Source organism: Oncorhynchus keta, chromosome 28, assembly GCF_023373465.1.
Source record: "Oncorhynchus keta strain PuntledgeMale-10-30-2019 chromosome 28, Oket_V2, whole genome shotgun sequence".
NCBI lineage: Eukaryota > Metazoa > Chordata > Actinopteri > Salmoniformes > Salmonidae > Oncorhynchus > Oncorhynchus keta.
The window spans coordinates 37840754-37867072 of NC_068448.1; the positions used below are offsets into that span (position 1 = coordinate 37840754).

The 26319-nt window shown below is 43.3% G+C and overlaps 1 protein-coding gene across 5 annotated transcripts in view; it reads left to right on the top strand.

Annotated features, from left to right (window-relative positions):
* The window catches only part of LOC118361258 (voltage-gated potassium channel subunit beta-2-like), a 103691-nt gene extending 77851 nt beyond the window's left edge, over positions 1-25840 (top strand). For 3 of the 5 annotated variants that reach the window (XM_052482949.1, XM_052482946.1, XM_052482948.1), the window contains 9 exons: positions 2445-2489; positions 7401-7444; positions 7675-7761; positions 13920-14005; positions 14138-14258; positions 14748-14842; positions 15708-15828; positions 16274-16362; positions 21966-25840. In XM_052482949.1, the coding sequence (XP_052338909.1) occupies positions 2445-2489; positions 7401-7444; positions 7675-7761; positions 13920-14005; positions 14138-14258; positions 14748-14842; positions 15708-15828; positions 16274-16362; positions 21966-22055 (778 nt within the window). In that variant the 3' untranslated portion in view covers positions 22056-25840. Of the gene's footprint in view, positions 1-2444; positions 2490-7400; positions 7445-7674; positions 7762-8334; positions 8380-13919; positions 14006-14137; positions 14259-14747; positions 14843-15707; positions 15829-16273; positions 16363-21965 lie in introns of all 5 variants that reach the window. The other 2 variants (XM_052482945.1, XM_052482947.1) reach the window with 1 other exon arrangement.
* Positions 25841-26319: the final 479 nt, after the last annotated feature.

Genomic DNA, 26319 nt, shown 5'->3' on the forward strand with positions numbered 1-26319 from the left:
TAATGCTTTTATTATAAAGGTGCATTTTTATGGTTAAAATTATCTTCCCCAAACTCAAACTCACGCGCTGCGTATGTATGCCAGTTAGGCTCTACACCCATTGTAAATCAGTTTAATGTGCTTCATTTGAAGACATTATTTGTCCACTTTAGTTGTGATACAAACCTTACCAAAACATATAGGCCTATGGGCTAGGCTACATGAGGTGTGCGACTATGATTACAAAGTCATACATAAAGGGCATTGTTTCTTGCTTTAAGCTGGGCATAATTGACAAGTGATAATATATCATTCATAAGTGATAAGCTAATATTGTCACCCATCAGACTATACTTGATTTAATCTTTCATATTAAAAAATACATGTCATCTCTGCACTTACAGTGCCTTCTGAAAGTATTCAGACCCATTGACTTTTTTCCAACATTTTGTTACATTAGACATATTCTAAAATGAATTAAATAAATAAAAATCCTCAGCAATCTACACCCAATACCCCATAATGACAAAGTGAAAATTGGTTTTTAGAAATGTTTGCAAATGGATTAAAGATTTTAAAAACCAGATACCTTATTTACATAAGTATTCAGTCCCTTTGCTATGAGACTTGAAATTGAGCTCAGGTGCATCCTGTTTCCATTGATCATCCTTGAGATGTTTCTACAACTTGATTGGAGTCCGCCTGTGGTCATTTCAATTAATTGGACATGATTTGGAAAGGCACACACCTGTCTATATAAGGTTCCACAGTTGACAGTGCATGTCAGAGCAAAAACCAAGCCATGTGGACAAAGGAATTGTCCGTAGAGCTCCGAGAGCAAGCATGTGTCGGGGCACAGATCTGGGGAAGGGTACCAAAAAATGTCTGCGGCATAGAAGGTCCCCAAGAACACAGTGGCCTCCATCATTGGAAGAAGTCTTCCTAGAGCTGGCCGCCCGGCCAAACTGAGCAATCGCAGGAGAAGGGCCTTGGTCAGGGAGGTGACCAATAACCCTATGGTCAGTCTGACAGAGGTCTAGAGTTCCTCTGCGGAGATGGGAGAACCTTCCAGAAGGACAACCATCTCTGCAGCACTCCCCCAATCAGGTTTTTATGGTAGAGTGGCTGAAGCCACTCCTCAGTAACATGCACATGACAGCCCACTTGGAGTATGCCAAAAGGCACCTAAAGACTCTCAGACCATGAGAAAAAAGATTCTCTTGTCTGACGAAACCAAGATTGAACTCTTTGGCCTGAATGCCAAGCGTCACTTCTAGAGGAAACCTGGTGGTGGCAGCATCATGGCGTGGGGATGTTTTTCAGCTGCAGGGACTGGGAGACTAGTCAGGATCGAGGCAAAGATGAATGGAGCAAATGACAGAGAGAGCCTTGATAAAAACCTGCTCCAGAGAGCTCAGGACCTCAGACTGGGGCGAAAGTTCACCTTTCTACAGGACAACGACCCTAAGCACACAGCCAAGACAACGCAGGAGTGGCATCAGGACAAGTCTCTGAATGTCCTTGAGTGCCCCAGCCAGAGCCCGGACTTGAACCCAATCGAACATCTCTGGAGAGACCTGAAAATAGCTGTGCATCAACGCTACCCAACAAACCTGACAGAGCTTGAGAGGATCTGCAGAGAAGAAGGGAGAAACTCCCCAAATACAGATGTGCCAAGCTTGTAGTGTTATACCCAAGAAGACTCGAAGCTGTAATCGCTGCTAAAGGTGCTTCAACAAAGTACTGAGTAAAGCATCTGAATACTTATGTGAATGAAAAAAATGGGGGGGTCAACTAACTGAAACATTGGTTTAAATTCCACTGAACACATTGTCTTGAGCATACAGGAACACCATTGTCCGCTGCACCTGTCAAATCTATCTCTCGAATTTCAAAAGTGTTCTGTCTCAGCAGCTTTTTTTAAGGGAAGATTGAGGAGATTGCTAGTGGCCAGACTTGTTTGTTACTCCTGTATTTTTGTTATTTTATGAATGGTGAAGTGCACTTAACGCTAGATATCTAGCCTGCAGGGTATGCCGAGTAGTCAATGGCATTGGATGGGAGCGCTGAGGGGAAACAAACATGCTTCTCCCCCACTTCTGAAGAAGTACCCTGCTAAAGCCCACAGCCCTTCTCCTGTTTGATTATCATCAGAGGCAGCAGCAGGAATCTAGGTTTTCCTAAAAAGTGCTATTTATTAGTTGCTTTTTATTTGTTTGCATAATCAGTTACATAATCAGTCAACAATTAATTACTGCAAGTTAAAAAAATAACACACCAGATGAAATAGGTTCAGAATGAATTGTTTTTCTGTCAAATCGTCATTGAGGCCAAGGGGACTTAAGTGCAGAAGAATTATAATTAAATCATTCCGAAGAATTATAACATAATGCACTGGATCTCCCATTTCCAAGTCAGAATGCTCACCATGCACCTGTCCCTCATACACTTTACTCTCCTTACAGGCGCTCTACTTTGGTCATCACCACCAAGATATTCTGGGGAGGAAAGTACGTATTACACTTTTTAAAAACCTTTTTCTTTATGTGTGTGTGTGTGTGTGTGTGTGTGTGTGTGTGTGTGTGTGTGTGTGTGTGTGTGTGTGTGTGTGTGTGTGTGTGTGTGTGTGTGTGTACGTGCGTGCGTGCGTGTGTGTGTGCGTGTGTTAGAGGCAGTATTGAGACTGTATGACTCTTAATTGTTTTCCTATGAGGAAACGGGGTCGATCCCCTCCTATGAGAATGCCCTTTCACTGAGGATCAATTAAAAGGGCATTCATTAGTAGCTGCTTATAAATAAATGAATGATATGTACCCATTGATTCTTGAAGAATATAACGTATAAATGCCTCATGAGAATCAGGTATCAAGGTAAGACCCAAGTGTAGACTATGTGAAGTAACAATGTTTATTGTAACAGCAGGGGCAGGCAAATGACAGGTCAAGGCTGGCAGGGGTCGATAATCCAGAGTAGGAGCAAAGGTACAGGATGGCAGGCAGGCTCAGGGTCAGGGACAGGCAGAGTTCGGTAATCCAGAGGTTGTGCAAAGGTACAGGACGGCGGGTAGGCTTACGGTCAGGGACAGGTAGAGTGGTCAGGCGGGTGGGTACAAGGTCAGGACAGGCAATGGTCAAACGCCAGGGGGACAAGAAAAAGAGAGGCTGAGAAAAGACAATAGCTGACAGGACAAGCAAGATGAACTGGCACAGACAGACAGAAAACACAGGTATAAATTCCCAGAGGATAAGTGGGGAAGATGGGCGACACCTGGAGTGGGTGGAGACAAGTACAAGGACAGGTGAAACAGATCAGGGCGTGACAGTACACCCCTCCCTCTAGGGATGCCACATGGTGTTCCACCTGGGAGGATACTTGGTTGACTGTGGTGCCGGCGGGGAAAGTCGGCGATAATGGAAGGGTCCAGGATGGATGTCTTTAGTGGCAACCCAGCACCTCTCCTCCGGGCCATAACCCTCCCAGTCAACCAGGTACTGGAAACCACTGCCCCCGTGGACAAACCCTCAGGAGGCGTCTCACCGTGTACGCTGGCTGGCCATCGAGGACACGGGGAGAGGGATGGGCCTAGAAACAGAAAACAAGGGGGAATCAGACATGGTTTTGGCTCTAGACACAGAAAAGGTAGGAAAAATACAGAGGGTATGGGGCAACAGAGGGGCTAATGATCTTGGAGTGGGGGGAAAGGTCTCGGCTTCCGGGGGTGTAGCCGCAGCACTATAGCGACGTGCCAGCGCCTCAGGCTTGAACTTCTTGGATACCGGTTGGTGCTGTGGAAGCAAAGTGGCCCGGGCCTTACTAAACCCCTCACAGAGGTCCTGGTACTCTGCGGAGCTGGCAGAGAGGTCCGGGGAAATTTCCTAGGAAGACGTCCCGGGGCTGGCAGAGCTGATTTCAGGCAATGAGTGTGGCAGGACGGGCTCCAGCCCACGGTGGCACCAGTAGCCCAGTCAATGGAGAGTTGTGTTACCTGGAGCCAAGAGAATCCCAATGCCATGGGAACTAGCAGAAATTGTATCGTCTCGCTGTGGTTCCCCGACACTTGTAGGTTGACGGGGTGGTTTGGTGGGTGACCTGGCCTATAGAGCGCCCGTCCAGCGCCCTAACACCCATGGGAATGGGGAGGGGTTGAGTGGGGATACCCAGGTCGGACGCCAGGGCAACGTCCATGAGACTCACATCGGCCCCTGAATTGATGAGTACCCGGAGAGACTTGGACTAGTCGCCCCACAGCAGGGTGGCATGGAAAGGGGGGCGAGTAAGGAGAGAAGAACAATTATCTTTAAGACCCACTAGTGTACTCACTCCAACAGATGAGCTAGGTCTCTTAAAGGGACAGGTAGACACAAAATGACCGGCAGTACCGCAATACAGACAACTCTAGGTCACAAGTCTGCGTATGCTTTCGGCTGGAGACAGCCTAGACCTGCCAAGCTGCATCAGCTCGGGAAGAGGTGAATCGGCAGTCTCCGGAGGCTCTTGGAGGGACTCGGGTAGGCTCGGATTCTCTCGGGGACGTAGACAACGGGGACTTCCGGAGTTCATCAGCTGCAAGGTGGGATCCCTGTGTGAGTGATTGGGACTGCAATAGAACCTCTTCCGCAATCGGACCTCTACGTTCCTGTAGCCGACCATCAATCCGCATGATTAAAGCGATGAGTGAGTCGAGATCTGTGGGTAGTTCTCGGGCTTCCAGCTCATCCTTTATCTCCTCCGATAATATGGGAACTTGTCGAACAGTGGTTCCAGGTACCCTCCGCTGCTAGCGTGCGGAACTCCATCGCGTAGTCTGCAACACTGAGGGTGTCCTGCCGAAGCTGGAGAACTTCCGGGCAGCCTCTCTCCCGGACAACGGAGCCTCAAACTTTTCTCACCTCTGCCATGAATACCTCCAGACTGAGGCAGATGGCGGATTGTTTCTCCAACACCGCCGTGGCCAGGGAAGTGCCCTCCCGGACATCAGCGTAATAATGTACGCTACATTCGAGTGGTCTGAGGGGAACGAAGAAGGCTGTAGCTCAAACGAGGGAGCACTGGGAGAGAAAGGCCCGGCAGGTTCTGGAATCTCTATCGTAGCGCTCCGGGGGAGGTTAGCGGGGTTCCAGGGAAACCGGGGTGACGGCACTGCTACCAGCCTAGTTAGAGGGGCTGGGAGGTTACTGTTGTGGTAGGCTGCCTAGTAGGCAACCCACGGAATCTCTCCCGTAATGCGTCCAAGACTAGGTTGTGTCGTTCGGCCACGGCCTGGAATCCTTCCATCAGACCACAAAGCAACTCCTCGTGCCTACCAATGGTGGCTCCTTCGGAGGAGATGGCGTTGCAGAGCTGGACCAAGTCTACTGGGTCAGTCATGGCCAGTTTGTACTATCAGGTATCAAGTTAAGACCCAAATGCAGACTGTGTGAAGTAACAAGGTTTATTGTAACAACAAGGGCAGGCAAACGACAGGTCAAGGCAGGCAGGGCTCGATAATCCAGTGTAGGAGCAAAGGTACAGGACGTTAGGCAGGTACAGGGACAGTTTAGTAATCCAGAGTAGAAGCAAAGGTACAAGATGGCAGGCAGGCTCAGAGACAGGCAGAGTGGTCAGGCGGGTGGGTACAGGGTCAGGACAGGCAAAGGTCAAAAATGAGAAAAAGAGAGGCTGGGAAAAGACAGTAGCTGACAGGACAAAGGCTGCTACGCTTGACAAACAAGACAAACTGGCACGTACAGACAGAAAACACAGGTATAAATACCCAGAGGATAAGTGGGGAAGATGGACGACGGGGTGGAGACAAGCACAAGGTCAGGTGAAACAGATCAGGGCAAGACAAGAGCTTGGTTCAAGTGTTGTACCCCATCAGAACTCAAAATATAAGCTTATTTCACTTGAATGTTTGTAAATAATAATAATAAAAAAATAAATGTAAACAACCACTGTATAGCCTAAAAACATGGATAAAACTATCATTTTGATAACATGGATAGTCAGTCCTTGCATCCATAGCGTGGTCTATTGATTTGAAAGTGGTTAGATTTCTCCAGCCCATCCCTCAGGTTTTACTGAAACAGTTGCAGGGAGAACACTTAGTCAATGTTTTAATTAAGAATTGCTGCTTGAATGGTCTTGTCTAGCACTGACAGGAGGCACCAATTCAACTTTAATAAGTTTCTGTCTTGCATCATAGAGATGGATAGAGGGCACATGCTGCACCTGCTAAAACATGCTGTGTGTCAAGTGTGCCCTCTATCTATCTCTATGTCTCACATTCAACCCACCAATATGGATCGAATACAGTGAACATCTGTACTGTATCAGTTACAGTATGACATGTGAAACTGTGAATTGTAGCACGGACTACATCCTCTTAGGGATGATGCGGAATTGAGTTCCTGTGCAGGAACATCAATCAGCGGAAATTTCAGAGCGCCACCTATAGTTTTCGATAAAACTCAAACTTTCATTAAAACACACATGCAAGGTATTGAATTAAAGCTACACTCGTTGTGAATCTAGCCACCAAGTCAGATTTGTAAAATGCTTTTCGGCGAAAGCATGAGAAGCTATTATCTGATAGCATGCACCCCCCAAAATACCAGAACGTCACCTAAACAACAGATTTTGCGGTAGCCGGCGCTACACAAAACGCAGAAATAAAATATAAAACATTCATTACCTTTGACGAGCTTCTCTGTTGGCACTCCTATATGTCCCATAAACATCAAAATTGGGTCTTTTTCCCGATTAAATCCGTCATTGTATACCCAAAATGTCATTTCATGAAGGCCTGTCTGATCCAGGAAAATTCCGCTTTACAAGACGCAACGTCACTTTTTAAAATTACAAAAACTTTTACAAATCACTTCAAACTACTTTTCTACAACAACTTTAGGTATAAATAAACGTTAATAATCTATCAAATTGATCACGGGGCGATCTGTATTTGATAGCAGCAAGTCTTGAAATCATACTCCATGTTTTCACTTTCATAACATCCTCTGGTGCGCCCCAAGACAGGAAGTGCCTATACGTCATCTCACCAAGGATAAACCAGCCATGAAATGCCAGTACTGGCGACATCGTGTGGAAGCTGTAGGGATTCTAACCGGATCCTCATCTATTTTCTCTCGCCTTAAACAATACATTGACTGGCGGATGAATATTTGTTTTGTGTTTTTGGTGAACAGTTTTCCCAGGGATTTTTACTCCTAAACACATTCTGTTATAGCCACAGACACAATTTAACCAGTTTTAGAGACTTCAGAGTGGTTTCTATACACACATACTTATCATATGCATATACTATATTCCTGGCATGAGTAGCAGGACTTTGAAATGTTGCGCGATTTTTAACAAAAATCTGCGAAAATTCGCATCATCCCTAACCTACATCCTGACAAGGGCATTTGTTGTTTGCTTATCAGAGCAGAAACAGAAAGAGGGTTGTCCAGAAAACATATCATCGAAGGTAAGCCATTTTAAGCCACTTTTATACTGAGTTATTATTACATGGACAGTGTGGTAGCCTATATACTTTCAGGATATCAATATGACATTTGGATCCAATCCAGTCATTCACTACATTCAGTACATCCTGTATATACAGTGCATAAATGAGAGCATTAAAAACAAACAGGATTCTGGCTTTAATGTAAAGTATTACCGTTATCTTGATGGTCTTTGCCCTATATAATGCAGGACTAAGGGCATCGCTAGACCGACTGCAGCTAGAGTATGTGGATGTCGTTTTCGCAAACAGACCAGACCCCAACACACCTATGGAAGGTAGGCAGCACTCTTCTTTGAATGCTGTTTGTTTACATTCATCTGTGGTATGTTCAGTGCTGCGCATCTGCTGCACCGTGACATATTCTTGTCATAAACAGACCACCTTGCATCCAGTGGTGCAGCGGTGCAGTTATAATGTTCGGCCAGGCTAGAGTCTCATGCGTACATATTATCTACAGACAGATAAATGGCTCTGTGGTTTGGACCTTAAGGTTACATTTACTTTTATTGGGTACATAAGTCTTAAGTTTTTCGAATCCTAGATGTAGAGATAGGACACAGTTGACAGCTCAAACATCCTCTTTGCATACCAACTGCAGTAATATATGATTGTCTAAACCCAAACCTACCGAACAGTGGCATGGGCAATGGATGACAAATTTCCATTCCTGTCACTGATTGAAATGGTCAGTAAAGCATTGTGAACTTTGAACTTGAGCTCAGTCAGTGCATGATGGGGCTCGCTGTATTGGGCTGTGGCTCCCACCCTGCAGGCCCTTATGTATACTTCCAGATGTCATTCATTCACAGACTGGTCAACGTCTTCACTCTCTTTGTTTTTGTCACCAGGAGACCCATTTCACACCTCAAAGTCCAAGACATTCATCATAGAAGGTACATGGTACCCTTAGTCAAAACAAAGTGTTCAATCAAACACCCCTTTAAACGAAAGGCATTTTATGGCAGTGACTTGATAAAAGTAGTCCTCCCTCTGTTATCCTACCATTCAAAACCCCATTTAAATCCATAAAATGTTGGACTTTTCGTAGTGCTAGCACAAAAGGGTGGTCTACTGTAGTAGATTGATTGAGTGTTTGATTCATATTTGATAACGTTACATCTTGTAAGTACATTTTGGAGAAATTCACAGAATTTCATGGATCCCTCAATCATTGTAAAAAAAACAAAGAATCCGTAACTTGTTTCCTTTCTCATTTTCACTTTTTTTCTCCTCATGTTTTCACCATCAATTCATGAGTATAGCCGATATGTTTAGTTGACAGAAATAAATAAACTGTTTCTGGGCTCATAATGCCAATAATGCCAATGTGGGCAGTTTCAGTCGTCTTGAAAAGGCAATTTCCACTTTTTGTTGTTGGAAGAAATGAAACTTAAAGATGTCCATTCTCTCCCCGACTGACAATTGTAACCAAAATATGATGTAATGCTTCCAGAATCCTTTGATTTACTCAGTTGGGTGTCTTTCAATTTCTCTCTCTGTTTCTTTTCTCTCTCGCTCGCTCTCTCCGACTGTAACTTATGCCAGATGAAGGCAATTATGTGGAGTTCCATACCATATAGAAAGAAAATCAGGATATGAGGTGTACCAAGCCACGTGTACCATTACACTAGTCATAAAACATTGTGAAAGCCCCATACCAAACCATTCCTGACCATTACTGTTGTCGTTAGCATCACTCATCCCTCCCATTTCTCATACGACTGGCTTGGTTTCCTTTTATTTTGCAAGATGGCCGCTGCCGGTGCTGCTGCGGCCTCCATTGTGAACGCTGTCTTGACTGCAGTGTCTGTCTCTCTCTTGCCTGAGCATCAGGGCTTTGTTCCGGCCAAGCAGTAACCCAATTATACTAATCAGAGTCTTGATTAAATACTAATTAATGGGTGGAATAGGTTTTATACTTGGGTGGAACAAAAACGTGCACCCATATGTGCCATAGGAGGGAAAGAATGCATACCTCCAGGCTAGATGATGGTTTTGGAGCCACTGAAGCCTTATTGACAAATCTTCCTTTTTTTCTCTTTACAACAGTTAAAGCCTGTACAGATTTAACAGCAGAGGAGAGACAATACGTTTTTATGCCGTTTTAGAACAAAGTTTGCTTTATCTGAATGGTCTAGTTTTAGAATGTCTAATTTTGGCTGCTGGAGTTTACAGAATTCAACCTGTCAAAACTTAGCTAAAGACTTGAGACGAGACTGGTCCGTTTAGCCAATCAGAAAACAGTATGTTGACATTCTGTTTTAGCCAAGCAGGTAGGTAGCTAGCCAAGCAGACAGCTAGCCAACTATTTTGCTCTAGCTAGCCTAGCTTGCTGATATATCTCTGACAAGTTACAAAGTGTGCCCTGTTTCTGGTGCATGTATTTTCATGATACTTGTTTGCTACAACAAGTGGTAACTGTCTCAGAGTTTTAAAAAATCTGAATGCGCATCTTTAGTCATCTGTTCTAAAACACATCATTTTAAAACGGGCTAGTTTTTTTCTCGTCTCCTCTCTCCATATGTCAGCGTTATATCTCAAATAAAATCAAATATCATTTTACAGCAGGTAGAAAAGGTGCAGTGAAATGCTTGTGTGCTAGCTCCCACAACATTGCAGTTCAGTAATCAATATCAGCTATGAAAGGACATTTACTGAAGTAAATGTGGTGTGCTTGCTAGTCTTGAATTCTTTATGGTTGTGAAATAGTAGTATTAGTGGTAGTGATGGCAGTAGTGATGGTGGTGGTAGTAGTAGCAGTAATGGTAGTAATAGTGTTTTCATAGGCTGTGTTAGCTATAGTGACCTATTTTGGAGTGGTTTGTAGGCGTGGAGCTATTATAGTAGGTTATAGTGGGCTAGTATAGTAGGCTAGAGTACTATATCATCATAAGTCATATCATATATTTTTAAGCTGTCAATGTTTTAGTTGTAACATTCTGTAAGTTTTGTGCCAGTTATTTCAGTTTAGAATGTTGAAGCCTGAATTCCACCATTGAAATAAATGGGGATAAGACAAGCTTCATAGTTTATAAAGTAGGAATGGTATCAAAAAATGGTGTTGAAGCCATCTATGTTGAGTCTGTCTCCACATGTCAACATTGGGGTGGTGTTTGTAGCTGAAATGGCTCAAGAGCCGTGATGAATCCAAATGTTGCCTTTGAAGTCTATGGAGCTTTTATGCAAATATAAAACTGTTATAGTTCCAAAAGCACAAAGAGCATCAACAATCTTTTTACATGCAATCTAAGTTGAGTCAGTCTGTACATGTCAGTATTTGGTTTGGTGTTTGTAGCGTTAACGGTTCAATTAGTATTGAAATGTGTTCTTTAGGATGTCTATTGATAGTATTTTTTTCCTATGAATTAATGTTGCCTAATCCAAATTCTTCGCTTTAAGGCCTTTAAAGCTTTTATGGACATTTTAAAATGGTTGTAGTTCAAATAGTATAAATTGTATCAAAAAGCTGTATTCAAGCACACTATTCCAGAATGGTGTCGACGTTTTTGAGTTTGAATGGCGTTTCTAGCTTAAACCATTGAAAACTAGCAGCGACTGGTATTTCTTCCAGTAAAGTCTATAGCCCCTAAAATATATTTGGGTTTATGCAAATATGGTTGCAGTATGAAAAGTATAATTCGTATCAAAACGTTTTCTTCAAGCAACAGTACCAGTGGCAATCTGCACGTTTTAAAGTTGCTTTGGTGTTGGTATATTTAACGGCTCAAGAGTATTGGCGAATCCAAATACTTCCCATTTAAGCCTAGGTACCACCATTAAACAGTGATGGTTCAGAAAGTATACATGGTATCAAAACGCTGAATACAAGCAACCTATTCCAGACCAGTCTGCACATTTTAAAGTTTGAATGGCGTTTCTTGCTTAAACGGTTGAAGACTAGTTAAGGGCTACAGTTTTTACCATTCAAGTCTATGGCCATTGAAATGCATTGGGATTTATGCAAGTATGGTTGTAGTGTGAAAAGTTTTTTCAAGTGCACTACAGATGGTGAGCCTACACGTTTGAAAGTTGTTTTGGTATCGGTAGATTTTACGGTTTTGACGCTACGTGTGGCCGTGGAGAGAATAATAATAAGAAGAAGTTTTAACAGTTTCTAAAAATGAACTTGTAATATAAGAGTTATTATGCATAGTAATAGCCAGATATGTACACAATAGGATCTACAGTATAGATAATGAATGTGCTATGTCAAGTACAACTGTATTTACAAATATAAAATGGGTAGTATCTTGGTCGCGGTGTTGAATAAATAATATATACTAGAGCAGCAGTGTTGAGTGTGTGTGTGTGTGTGTGTGTGTGTGTGTGTGTGTGTGTGTGTGTGTGTGTGTGTGTGTGTGTGTGTGTGTGTGTGTGTGTGTGTGTGTGTGTGTGTGTGTGTGTGTGTGTGTGTGTGTGTGTGTGCCTTCAGAAATTATTCACACCCCTTGTCTTTTTACACATTTTGTTGTGTTACTAGGTGGGATTAAAATGTATTAAAAAAAATGTTTTGTCAATGATCTACACAAAATACTCTAATGTCAAAGTGGAAGACTAATTCGAACATTTGTCAAAAATGTTTGAAAAATAAAACACATATAGCTTGATTATATAAGTATTCAACAGTGATTACAGCTTTGAGTCTTTCTGAGTATGTCTCTAAGAATCAGAGAGGTGTGGGGGTCTGCCATAATCGACATCCACGTCTTCAGTGCCCGGAGAACAGTGGGTTAACTACCTTGCTCGGGCAGAACAACAGATTTTTACCTTGTCAGCTCGGGGATTCGATCCAGCAAGGTTGCCTGTATCTTTGTACTGATTGAGTGCATTGATACACCATCTAAAGTGGATATAATAACCTGATCAAAGGGATATTCAATGTCTGCTTTTTATAAAAATGTTACCCATTTACCAATAGGTGTCCTTCTTTGCGAGGCATTGGAAAAACCTCCCTGGTCTTTCTGGTTGAATCTGTGTTTGAAATTCACCACTTGACTGAGGGACCTTCAAAATAATTGTGTGTGTGTGGGGAACAGGATGGGGTAGTCATTTAAACACTGTTATTGCACACAGAGTGAGTACATGCAACTTATTATGCGACTTAATAAGCTAATTTGTACTTTAGGCTTGCCATAACAAAGGGGTTGAATACTTATTTCTCAACAAAGGGGTTGAATACTTATTTACTCAAGACATTTCAGCTTTTCATTTTATATTCATTTCTAAAAATGACTAAAAAAAAGAATTCAACTTTGACATTGTGTGCAGGTCATTGACACACAATCTCAATTGAATCCATTTTTAATTCAGGCCTTATCACAACAACATGTGGAAAAAGTCAAGGGGTGGGAATACTTTCTGACGGCACTTTAGGTAACTGCTGTTTGACTTGACATGAAACTTAACTTAAGTTTAATCCCGGGGCTGTGCTAGTGCTTGTATGAAATGTGTTTGTAGAGTGAAAAAATCCCCTATTGACTGAGTTGAATGAAGCTCAATGGTAGTGGCCCCTTGTAGCAATGTAACATGTAACAATGTCAAATTTTGGGTCGAGTTATTAAGTAATTCACAGTTGTCTTTCAAACGTGTAATTATATAAAACAGTTACATAGTGGAACAAGAAAATGTGTAAAAACATATGACAGAATCTTCAGCAATTGGATGTGTAATTATACATTCCCTGTTCCAATTGTGTAATAACTGATAGCACTACAACCTTATTACATATAGTTACAGTATAACACCTATGTAATTACTATGTTGTTACTTCAGTTATAACTGTAATTACATAGTAATAGGGGAAACATAAAATACTGAATGTCTCATTATCTGACAGCATGACATGTTTAAAATTAAATTGTGCTGCTAGATTATGAGATTTACACAGAGCTGTTCTCTTTAAAACATGCTTTTGAAACAGCCTGTTTTTAAAATGTAATGTTTCTTATATAAATGTAGCATGAAAAGCTTTGAAGAAAACTCTGGGTTTTGGATTGACCCTACTGCTATTCTGACTCTGGCATGAATAGTGTTGTTTTGCCCAGATAGAATTGGTATTTGACTGCCTGATTTGTGACTGTAAAAACTTAACGCATAAATACCTTCGTGTGTCAAATCAAAACAAAAGCCAAAAAAAAAAAGAAAATCAATGTCAATTGACTCCCCAAAAAATGACATAGTATCCTTCTCTCCCCATATGTTTCCTTGCTGATTATTGAAACTGATGTATACATTAACCAGGTAGCTCCTTTGTGCTTTTACCCTTTGTCCAAAATTCTACGTGGACTTTCCTTCTATCTCCTCTGTCTCTTTCAATTCTCGTACCTCCCTCTCCTCAATACCTTTCCACCCTCTCTCTTAATCTCACCTGTTCCCACCACTGCTCTTCTCCAATGTCGGGGCCAATGGGTGAATGGTGTCTTTTGATTGGCAGAGACGGTGCGGGCAATGACCCATGTGATCAACCAGGGTATGTCCATGTACTGGGGAACGTCGCGCTGGAGCTCCATGGAGATCATGGTGAGTTGGAAAACGGTTGAAACACGATTAAACCACAAAATAATCAATGACTTATTCCCATCACTGTATTGTTACGATATTACATTGCTCGTCCCTGAGCCCGTTTGCTGCTGTTCGTTGTCTGTCCTATAGGAGGCGTACTCAGTGGCCAGGCAGTTCAACCTGATACCCCCTATATGTGAGCAGGCTGAGTATCACATGTTCCAGAGGGAGAAGGTGGAGGTGCAGCTTCCCGAGCTCTTCCACAAAATAGGCAAGTTACACAGCAACCGTCTGCCTCCCTTCGGTTTGACCCATAAAGGTGGATAGAGGATGCACTTAGTACAACGATAAAAGATGTGTGCCCTCTTTCCATCTCTATTGTTCCAGTGTTTAATAAGGGTAGATCCTGAAAGAGCTGAGGTCTGCCATTTGTGCCACAATAATACTCCATGTGCTGCTATTCATGTTTGGTAATGTGGCTAATGCTAGCCAAAAGTTGTGATAATTGTAATGTAGCTAATATACATTATTTGTATTTTGAATTAATCACTCTTAGGAGATGCTCTCAGTCCAAGTAGCTTGTCAAGGCACATAAAGACCAAGGCATGGAAGTCATAATGGCGGTAAAGCTGGGTATTCATTAGGCACCAAATGGAAGAAAACGGACTGAAACATAGAGGGCCTACCTGAACTTGTCCAATAAGAAACACTTGTTTTCGATTTCCGTTGCAAAACGTTTTGCACCGATGTCTCTGTGCAGGTGTGGGTGCCATGACGTGGTCTCCGCTGGCGTGCGGGATCATCTCAGGGAAGTACGATAGTGGGGTACCCCCGTACTCACGGGCCTCACTAAAGGTAACCTTTGACCCTTGACGAGTGACTGATGCCTTATCCTCTCCAGCCCACATCTGTCACACCCCTTTGCTTGTGGTTGTAGTTGGTGTTGTTTTCTAGTCCTGCCACTCTGCCACCTTCCTTTCTGCTAACAACAGTTTATCCTGATAGTACATTGTTGTAGGACGTTCCTCTGAACTAATGCGTATCAATTGAGGATTGGAGACTTTGAGAGTGTCAGGAAAGCCATTCGGTGTATATGGGTCAGCCAGCTTCAGTTGAACATTCCTTGGAGATTCTACACACCTACGCTCAAATGCACACACGCACACGCACACACACAGTGCTCTTTCTACAGTATGTGTGATGCACCATGCTGTCTATAGCTCTCCTGCTCTTGTTCAGTGATATCTTTGGCTTAATAATCCTCCAATGATGGGATCTATGCCACTGATTTCCTATGTCATACACTCCACTGGTGGAAACAGGCTATTTAAAGTCCACTCAAGCACACAAATGTGGAAGCACAAAACCAAGGTCTTAGACAGAGGGGACAGGTAGCTGTGTGTGTGCGATAACCAGAGGCAGTCAGTTACAGTCTCTGTGTAGTTCACTCACATTGCAGACATCTGCTCTGCCACTGGCGAGAGATCCACACACACTGGGTGTGTTATGTGTGATAAATGTATAACTTTCAGCCATTCACAGAAAGGCATCTCTGCACCCCAGAGGTTTCTGGATACAGTAGTCCTGAGCGAGAGTGTGTGTGTGTGTGTGTGTGTGTGTGTGTGTGTGTGTGTGTGTGTGTGTGTGTGTGTGTGTGTGTGTGTGTGTGTGTGTGTGTGTGTGTGTGTGTACTGTGCGTGTGTGTACTGTGCTGTGACAGGGCTACCAGTGGATGAAGGACAAGATCCTGAGTGAGGAGGGGCGCCGTCAGCAGGCGAAGCTGAAAGAGCTGCAGGCCATTGCCGAGCGACTGGGCTGCACCCTGCCCCAGCTCGCCATCGGTAACACACACCTGCCGCTCTCTCTTTTTCTCTCTGTCTGTCTGTCTGCCTGTCCTGTCCAGCCATCCGTCTGTCTGTGTCTTTTGAGCTCCAACGTGTTAGTCAGTCATTAAAGCAGTCTGTCCGTCAGTCAGTCTGACTTATACAATCTATCTAACAGTGTTCACAACAATATCAAATTACCAGAGTTAGCAAATGAGCTAACTGTCGTCCATAGTCTGTCTGTCTAGTAGGACCTCAAGTGGGAGGTTGGTCAAGTCCCTGGTAGTCAAATCTTTGATGCGTTGGTTCCTGCTTACGTCACAGTGTCTGAGAATGAGTCTTTGTGGTCACCTGAAGTCACTTAGTTGCACAGGACGTGTGTGTGTTTCTTCAGTCCTTCACTGTGCTTTGTGTTTCCACACACACAATGTTCATTTTCCTGTGTGGTTGTTCCCTCCCACAGCATGGTGCCTGAGGAATGAAGGGGTGAGCTCTGTGCTACTGGGGGCCTCCAGCACAGACCAACTGATGGAGAACCTAGCAGCAATACAGGTCAGAAGTGAATACTCCACAGACACATCCACACAAGTACTCACATTCACATATACTGTACTTGTGCATGCTTGCTCACATACCACATACACATGATCTCTCTCTTTCTCACACACACACACACACACACACACACACACACACACACACACACACACACACACACACACACACACACACACACACACACACACACACACACACACACACACACACACACACACACACACACACACACAGACACACACACACACACACACACACACACACACACACACACACACACACACACACACACACACACACAATGGGTGTGAACCCAGGTGTGCAAGAACTCACATTCACACATACTTATGGATACTCACTCACATACCACATACACATGCTCACCCTCTCTCTCCACACACTGAGAAATACCTTCTAAACGAGCATTGCCTCTAAGTGGTAAATACAGTACCTTCGGAAAAAATTCAGACCCCTTCAACTGTTCCACATTGTGTTACATTACAGTCTTACACACACAATACCCCGTAATGACAAAGAGAAAACCGTTTTTTGGAAACTGAAATACCTAAGTATTTCCAAGTATTCATCCCCTTTGCTATGAGGACTTGAAATTGAGCTCAGGTACATCCTGTTTCCATTGATCATCCTTGAGATGTTTCTACAACTTTATTGGAGTCCACCTGTGGTAAATTCAATTGATTGGACATGATTTGGAAAGGCACACACCTGTCTACATAAAGTCCCACAGTTGACAGTGCATGTCAGAGCAAAAACCAAGCCATGAGGTCGAAGGGATTGTCCGTAGAGCTCTGAGACAGGATTATGTCAAGGCACGGGTCTGGGAAAGAGTACCAAAACATTTCTGCAGCATTGAAGGTCCCCAAGAACACATTCATCATTCTTAATTGGAAAATGTTTAAGATTAATCCTGGAGCTGGCCGCCCGGCCAAACTGAGCAATCGGGGGAGAAGGGCCTTTGTCAGGGAGGTGACCAAGAACCTGATGGTCACTCCTACAGAGCTCTAGAGTTCCTCTGTGGAGATGGGAAAACCTTCCAGAAGGACAACTATCTCTGCAGCACTTCACCAATCAGGCCTTTATGGTAGAGTGGCCAGACAGAAGCCACTTCTCAGTAAAAGGCACATGACAGCCCGCTTAGAGTTTGCCAAAAGGCACCTAAAGTCTCTCAGACTATGAGAAACAAGATTCCCTGGCCTGAATGCCAAGCATCACGCTGGGAGGAAGCCTGGAACCATCCCTACGGTGAAGCATGGTGGTGCCAGTCTCATGCTGTGGGGATGTTTTTCAGCTGCAGGGACTAGAAGACTAGTCAGGATCGAGGCAAAGATGAACTGAGCAATGCACAGAGAGAGCCTTGATGAAATCCTGCTCCAGAGCACTCAGGACCTCAGACTGCGGCGAAGGTTCACCTTCCAACAGGACAACAACCCTAAGCACACAGCCAAGACAACGCAGGAGAGGCTTCCGGACAAGTCTCTGCATGTCCTTGAGTGGCCCAGCCAGAGCCCGGACTTGAGCCCAATCTAACATCTCTGGAGAGGTCTGAAAATAGCTGTGTAGCACCTCTCCCCATCCAACCTGACAGAGCTAGATAGGATCTGCAGAGTTGAATGGAAAAACAGCAAAAACAGGTGTTCCAAGTTTGTAACGTGATACGAAAGAAGTCTCGAAAGGTGCTTCAACAAAGTACTGAGTAAAGGGTCTGAACCATTCTATTTTATATTTTTATTAATAATTAGCACGTAAAAAATAAGCTGTTTTTGATTTGCCGTTATAGGTTACTGTGTGAAGATTGATGAGGCACAACGTAACAAAATGTGGAAAAAGTCAAAGGGTCTGAATACTTTCCAAAGGCACTGTACATCTGCTTATTCATTTCCAGAACATTTTGTTGTTGTTTTGTTTTTTACATTGTGGCTCAATTAAATGTTTTACCTTATTGGGAAATATTTCCCATTGGGGTAATAAACTGTTTGCTTGTGGTAGAGTGGCCAGAGAGAAGCCACGTCTTTAGTAGAAGGCACATGACAGCCCGCTTCAACAACAACAACAAGCAGGACTCACGCGATATTCTCCAAACACCCCACAGGGCAGATATCCCAGTTATTCGCAAAAGGAAGCGACACAGAGGACGAAGAGCCGGATGCCTCGTCCGGACCCACAGAAGGCAACTAGGAAAGCTGTCGTTACCGTCAATATGACTCGCCAATGTGCAATCATTGGACAATAAACTAGACGAGATACGATCACGAATATCCTACCAACGGGACATCAAAAACGGTAATATCCTATGCTTCACGGAATCGCGGCTGAATGACGACATGGATATTCAGCTGGCGGGATACACGCTGCACCGGCAGGAAGACCGGGGGGGGGGATGGGCGGCGGTCTGTGCATATTTGTAAACAACAGCTGGTGCACGAAATCTAAGGAAGTCTCTAGATTTTGCTCGCCTGAGGTAGAGTATATTGTGATAAATTGCAGGCCACAATACTTGCCTAGAAAGTTCTCAGCTATACTTTTCTGGGATGTTTATTTACCACCACAGACGGATGCTGGCACTAAGACAGCACTCAGTCAGCTGTATAAGGAAATAAGCAAACAGGAAACCACTCACCAAGAGGCGGCGTTCCTAGTGGCCGGAGACTTTAATGCAGGGAAGCTTAAATCAGTTCTACCAAATCTCTATCAACATGTTAATTGTGCAACCAGAGGTAGATAACCTGTACTCCACACACAGAGATGCGTACAAAGCTCTCCCTCGCCCTCCATTTGGTAAATCCGACCACAACTCTATCCTCCTGATTCCTGCTTACAAGCAAAAATGAAAGCAGGAAGCACCAGTGACTCGGTCTATAAAAAAATGGTCAGATGAAGCAGATGCTAAACTACAGGACTGCTTTGCTATCACAGACTGGAACATGTTCCGGGATTCTTCTGTTGACATTGAGGAATACACCACATCAGTTACTGGCTTTATCAATACGTGCATTGGGGACGTCATCCCCACATTGACTGTACGTACATACCCCAACCAGAAGCCATGGATTACAGGCAACATTCGCACTGAGCTAAAGGGTAGAGCTGCCGCTTTCAAGGTGCGGGACTCTAACCCGGAAGCTTACAAGAAATCCCACTATGCGCTGCGACGAAACCATCAAACAGGCAAAGCGTCAATACAGGGCTAAGATTGAATCATACTACACCGGCTCGGACACTCGTCGGATGTGGCAGGGTTTGCAAACTATTACAGACTACAAAGGGAAGCACAGCCGCGAGCTGCCCAGTGACATCACTTCTAAATCACTTCTATGCTCGCTTCGAGGCAAGCAACACTGAGGCATGCATGAGAGCATCAGCTGTTCCGGACGACTGTGTGATCACGCTCACCGTAGCCGATGTGAGTAAGACCTTTAAACAGGTCAACATACACAAGGCTGGGCCTCCCGGGTGGCGAAGTGTTTAAGGGCTACCAGAGACTCTGGGTTCGCGCCCAGGCTCTGTCGCAACCAGCCGTGACCGGTTGCGACACACGTAAAAAAAAAAAGAAAACATACACAAGGCTGTGTGGCCAGACAGGTTACCAGGACGTGTGCTCCGGGCATGTGCTGACCAACTGGCAGGTGTCTTCACTGACATTTTCAACATTTCCCTGATTGAGTCTGTAATACCAACATGCTTCAAGCAGACCACCATAGTCCCTGTGCCTAAGAACACAAGGGCAACCTGCCTAAATGACTACAGACCCGTAGCACTCACGTCCGTAGCCATGAAGTGCTTTGAAAGGCTGGTAATGGCTCACATCAACACCAGTATCCCAGAAACCCTAGACCCACTCAAATTTGCATACTGCCCAATCAGATCCACAGATGATGCAATCTCTAATGCACTCCACACTGTTCTTTCCCACCTGGACAAATGGAACACCTATGTGAGAATGCTGTTCATCGACTACAGCTCAGCGTTCAACACCATAGTACCCTCAAAGCTCATCACCAAGCTAAGGAACCTGGGACTAAACACCTCCCTCTGCAACTGGACCCTGGACTTCCTGATAGGTCGCCCCAAGCAGGTGAGGGTAGGTAGGAACATATCTGCCACGCTGATCCTTAACACTGGAGCTCCCCAGGGGTGCCTACTCAGTCCCTTCCTGTAGTCCCTGTTCACCCACGACTGAATGGCCAGGCATGACTCCAACACCATCATGAAGTTTGCTGACTACCTGTGTCGTCAGCAAACCTAATGATGGTATTGGGTCGTGCCTGATCACTGACAACGACGAGACAGCCTATAGGGAGGAGGTCAGAGACCTGGCCGGGTGGTGCCAGAATAACAACCTATCCCTCAACGTAACCAAGACTAAGGAGATGATTGTGGACTACAGGAAAAGGAGCACTGAGCACGTTCCTATTCTCATCGACGGGGCTGTAGTGGAGCAGGTTGAGAGCTTCAAATTCCTTGGTGTCCACATCAACAACAAACTAGATTGGTCCAAACACACCAAGACAGTCGTGAAGAGGGCACAACAAAGCCTATTCCCCCTCAGGAAACTAAAAAGATTTGGCATGGGTCGTGAGATCCTCAAAAGGTTCTACAGCTGCAACATTGAAAGCATCCTGACCGGTTGCATCACTGACTGGTACGGCAATTGCTCGGCCTCAGACCACAAGGCACTTCAGAGGGTAGTGCGTACGGCCCAGTACATAACTGGGGCAAAGCTGCCTGCCATCCAGGAAATCTACACCATGCGGTGTCAGAGGAAGGCCCTAAAAATTGTCAAAGACCCCAGCCACCCCAGTCATAGACTGTTCTCTCTACTACCGCAGTTCAAGCGGTACCAGAGTTCCAAGTCTAGGACAAAAAGGCTTCTCAACAGTTTTTACCCCCAAGCCATAAGACTCCTGAACAGGTAACCAAATGGTTACCTAGACTATTTGCATTGTGTGCCTCCCCAACCCCTTTTACACTGCTGCTACTCTCTGTTTATCTTATATGCATAGTCACTTTAACTATACATTCACGTACATACTACCTCAATTGGCCTGACCAACCAGTGCTCCCGCACATTGGCTAACCGGGCTGTCTGCATTGTGTCCCACCACCCGCAAACCCCTCTTTTTACGCTACTGCTACTCTCTGTGCATCATATATGCATAGTCACTTTAACAATACCTACATGTACATACTACCTCAATAAGCCTGACTAACATGTGTCTGTATATAGCCTGGATACTCTTTTTTCAAATGTATTTTTACTGTTATTTTATTTCTTTACTTACCTACCCCCCACACACACACACACACACACACACACACACACACACACACACACACACACACACACACACACACACACACACACACACACACACACCTTTTTCTCCGCACCATTGGTTAGAGCCTGTAATTAAGCATTTCACTGTAAGGTCTACTACACCTGTTGTATTCGGCGCACGTGACAAATAAACTTTGATTTGTTTACTATTGTTGACATGGATTTGATGACGTGTAGTGGCATTGAATTTGAATTCCAATGGGGACATTGTGTTCATTATGTCATTCTCCTTCTCTCACAGGTTCTTCCAAAGTTGTCGTCCTCCATCGTTCATGAGATGGATAGTATCCTAGGCAACAAGCCCTATAGTAAAAAGGACTACAGATCCTAGAGGCTGCCTGAGGAACATTGTTGGGCGGAGGTCAGCATCCTCCTTCTTCCTCGTCTGCGACCAGCTTCAGCTTCAACAAGACACCAGGCACCATGGGAAATATATAGCCACTTGGGAAAGTCAATCAGAGTATCTAAATATATATATCTTTCTCCCAACCCAAAGATTTTAGAGTAGACTTGGAGACATTTCCCATCCGAGGAATTGTATTCACCATTCACAGTCCTTAAAAGCACTTCGTTCATAAACTATTTATTCTATAACAGATTCTTGATTAAAAAGGTTCAGAATCCAGAATACCTTTGAAAAGGTTTTTGTCTTGTAGAGGTCCCATAAAATAAATTGATCCAGCACTCCATTAAAGATGCACTATGCAAAATCACAAAAATTCAAATAGTTTGCTTAATTTCAGTATATATGACAAAACAAGCAAGTATAGTGCAGAGAATCACTGTAACATCTAAACCGCTGTGAAATATGTTCTCCATAACCAACAATATTTTCAGCTGTTTGAAGCTAGTGTGCAAAACTGAAAGTAAGACACAAAACAAAACTTAAGAACAGGAGCACATAGAACAGATCTGCCGCTTCTTAGACTTGCTTTCAATGAGAATGACATATCTTTAACACACATTTCTATGTGAATTTGGTCAGGTCGCCCAAAACGTTACCTTTTTGCAACTTTAAATAGCTAATACTGAACATTTGTTGAGATTACCAAAGCTGATACTATTCCATGCGTAGATAATAGAAATATAATGATGAGTGGACATGATTCTGTATCTGATATAAAGGGCATGTGTCCCACTACTCTGATGATGAGTTGAAAAAGGAAATTGAACACTGAAATAGTATGGTTAAACCACACCCATTCAACTAAGGCAACTTGGGCTGCCATCTTTTCAATTGGCAAAAAGTTGAGATCTTGCCTGCACCCACTCTTTCTTTAGTATACAGACTGAACCATTATGAGTTATTTCTGAATTTCACCTAGCTACAAGACTGTACATCTGCCAGTCGGTGTGTTTTTTTGTTGTTGTAAGCCTACCGAATGGCTGTGTCTATCCTATTCATTGTATTTTTTCACTTATATACCTTTACACACACACTTCCTCTGCATCAGTGTGAAGAGGGCAGCCCTCCCAGCCGTGTACAGTAATGGCTTTTCAGAGAGCACTCAGTGAGAAAACCCCTTGCCTCAAAACTCTGTCACATCCTATTGTGACTGGATCAGGTTAAGTGTTTTTAACTTTTTACTCTCTGAGTCCCGGGATTGGTCATGCAATTTTCCCAGAGTGCTCGATAAAACAGCTTCCTGTGTTATGAAGTTATGTAACACAAAACAGAACGAACTGGCACCACCAAAAACTACATCTCCCTTCCCGAAAATATATATGTTTGATTAAAGTGTAATGTTCCAGTTTCATAAATGCTTTCTGTGAGCAGACAATGGGCAGTTATATTAGTGTGTGTGTGTGTGTGTGTGTGTGTGTGTGTGTGTGTGTGTGTGTGTGTGTGTGTGTGTGTGTGTGTGTGTGTGTGTGTGTGTGTGTGTGTGTGTGTGTGTGTGTGTGTGTGTGTGTGAGCTCACTTTACCTGGTCATGGTCACTGCTGTAGTTGGACAAGAGACATGTTCACTCATCTAAAGCCAAAGAGAACACCCCAACACACATATTACTGTACTGTATAATACTCAAGGCATCTAAGTGGTTTCTGCCAGTCAGAGTGACTGTGGTTAGTTTTGATTTCAGTCTCAACGTCGCTTGAGATTCATTTAGGAAGGCTTTCATGCAGCCTAGTCTCCTTTCCTCTGTCATTGAGGATGTGGGAACATGATATTTGGGAAACACAGTTGCTAACATAGTATTTTCTGTGTTTGCAATGTTGCATTTACTGTCTAATGATGTTGTGTCCCTATTCTAAACATTGTTCAAAAGCATTTGTGACCTAGACACACCGGTTGTATCTCATTCTAAATGAGATAGAGATAGAAAGAGAGAAAAAGAGAGAGGGACATGTCTCAGTCAAAGTCAATGCTGCAAACCTCAGGAGTATCTTTGTTGGGTCTTTGGCGCCACCTTTAGGTCATAAAACATCAATGGCAGCATTGATGTCGATATTTCTTGTCTGAGAAAACACCCATCCTGTCTACAATTGGTATTAAAACCTGATCCATGCTTCACCTTAATATTTTGAGCTATATATTTTGATTTGATAATGTAATTTCAATTTGGCAAGATAACTTGCCATTATAACGACATGCTCTAACTATGGCAATGGATGGTCGATGGTATGATACCATTTAGTAACAAGACAGTGAAGTCTACAGTAAATACCATTTTGTAACACCTTACCCTCCAGTTTGCATAAGTATCTATACCCATTGGAGTTGTGACACTGAGATAGTTGGCCCACATCAACTCTGCTGTCCAACCAGTTACTGAAATAAATGACTGGGTCTGAAATGACTGGAACTTGAGCATTAGGTCTGATGATAGTTTAAGGTAGGCTGATGGATGTGCTTCCAGGATAACTTAGCCCGTAGTTCAGCACAACATAGGCCTGCAAGATTTATGGGGTATCCAGATTTGCAGGACACCAGACAAAAAAAGTGACTGTTTATATATTGCATGGGCACCCACTAGTAACACTACTCTTTAGCTAATGTTGATACAAATACAGCATATTGTCTGAGTGTAAACCTTCAGCTTTTTAAAAGTTGTCTACCTATGTTTTACATGTAACATACCTATTTTTCGTATGCTTATATGATGTATCTAAGGATTACAACTGGCCTCGCCTGTAAGGCTTTTGGGCTTTCACCAAAGCTCACGACTGAGCAACATATAGGAAACATCTTATTTTAAAGACAGGTTATATACTGTAACCGCTCAAATTGTACAGTTGCATATGTGTGTGAGTGGGTGCATGTGTTCATGAGTGCGATCCTGTGTATGGGTGTATACCAGTAACCAACACTGCTCTCTTATGTTTCGTACTGTGTGCTCTGATGTTGACTTTGTGCATTTCTCTGAGCTTGTGGTCACCAGGCCTGGTTCTACCTAGTCCCAGTGAGCTACTGCACAAGGCATCTCTACATCAGACTGTCACTTAGAAACATTAAGTAAAGGAGTGTGTTGGGAGCTAGCCTGGGTGCCAGGAGAAAGAGATGGGCACCCAAGCTGTGCGTGAGCCTCATCCAATGAAAAGTGATTATTTAGCCACGGATCACTCTCTTTGGGTGTGTTTTAAAGTAAATTTACATTATATAACATTTCTATCCTTTCCAGATTGATGGAATGCTGGTCAGACACAAGTAAATGCAGCCCGAGCATCTAGTTAAGGCACGCTATAAAGACACACACTATGTTGTAGATAAGAGCAAACATAATCAACTAAGTAGAGTACGCTACTGTGCATTTCATGTAAAGGGACTAATTCACAAGCTATTTTAATGGTCTTATTTTTTACACACACAAATACTGTGCAGCATAGGAATCTGTAATATAGTCAACTGCAAGCTATTTGTACATTTGCAATGTCAAAATACATAATGGGTTCACAGATTCTTTCTGTACTGTATATAATCTAAATTCTGTATATACTGTATGGCTGTTAGCTATCACTTCCTGCCTTTGTTTTATGTTCTGTTCATTTTGCAAGCATTGCTAACTGAATTGTGATTGAAGCAGACTTTAGGTGAATTGTGTTTACAGCTTGAGAACGTATAAATATTCAAATAAATGCTATAAATAAAAAATAAACGTATTGACTTCATACAGAACATGACTTGACTGTGTGGAAATTTGTTCCCATTGAAGATGATCAAGTTTGTAAAGCAAAGACACTTAAAGCGGGTTGAATTGTTTATATTTAGTCGTAAACCTATCCAATCTGGAGAAAAAAGTGGTGATGAAACAAGGGACAAAATTATCAGATTGTAAATTAGTTTGTTCATTTTCGAATTTCAATTCATATCAAAATACAACGTGGCGCAAGGTGCCCTTGTAAATTACATTTTGATTATGTAACATTTTGCTCGCAACACAACACAGGCGTGTTGATGGAGTGTCCAGATTTTCAGTCCACCAGACAGAAAAGTGACTGTTTATATATCGCATGGGCACCCACTATGACACAATTCTTTAGCTAAAGTTGATACAAATACAGCATATTGTCCAAATGTAAACATCCAGCTTTTTTTAATGTTGTATGGTTAAGAGTGTTTACATTAGTGAGTGGTTACATTGGCTAAATGAGATC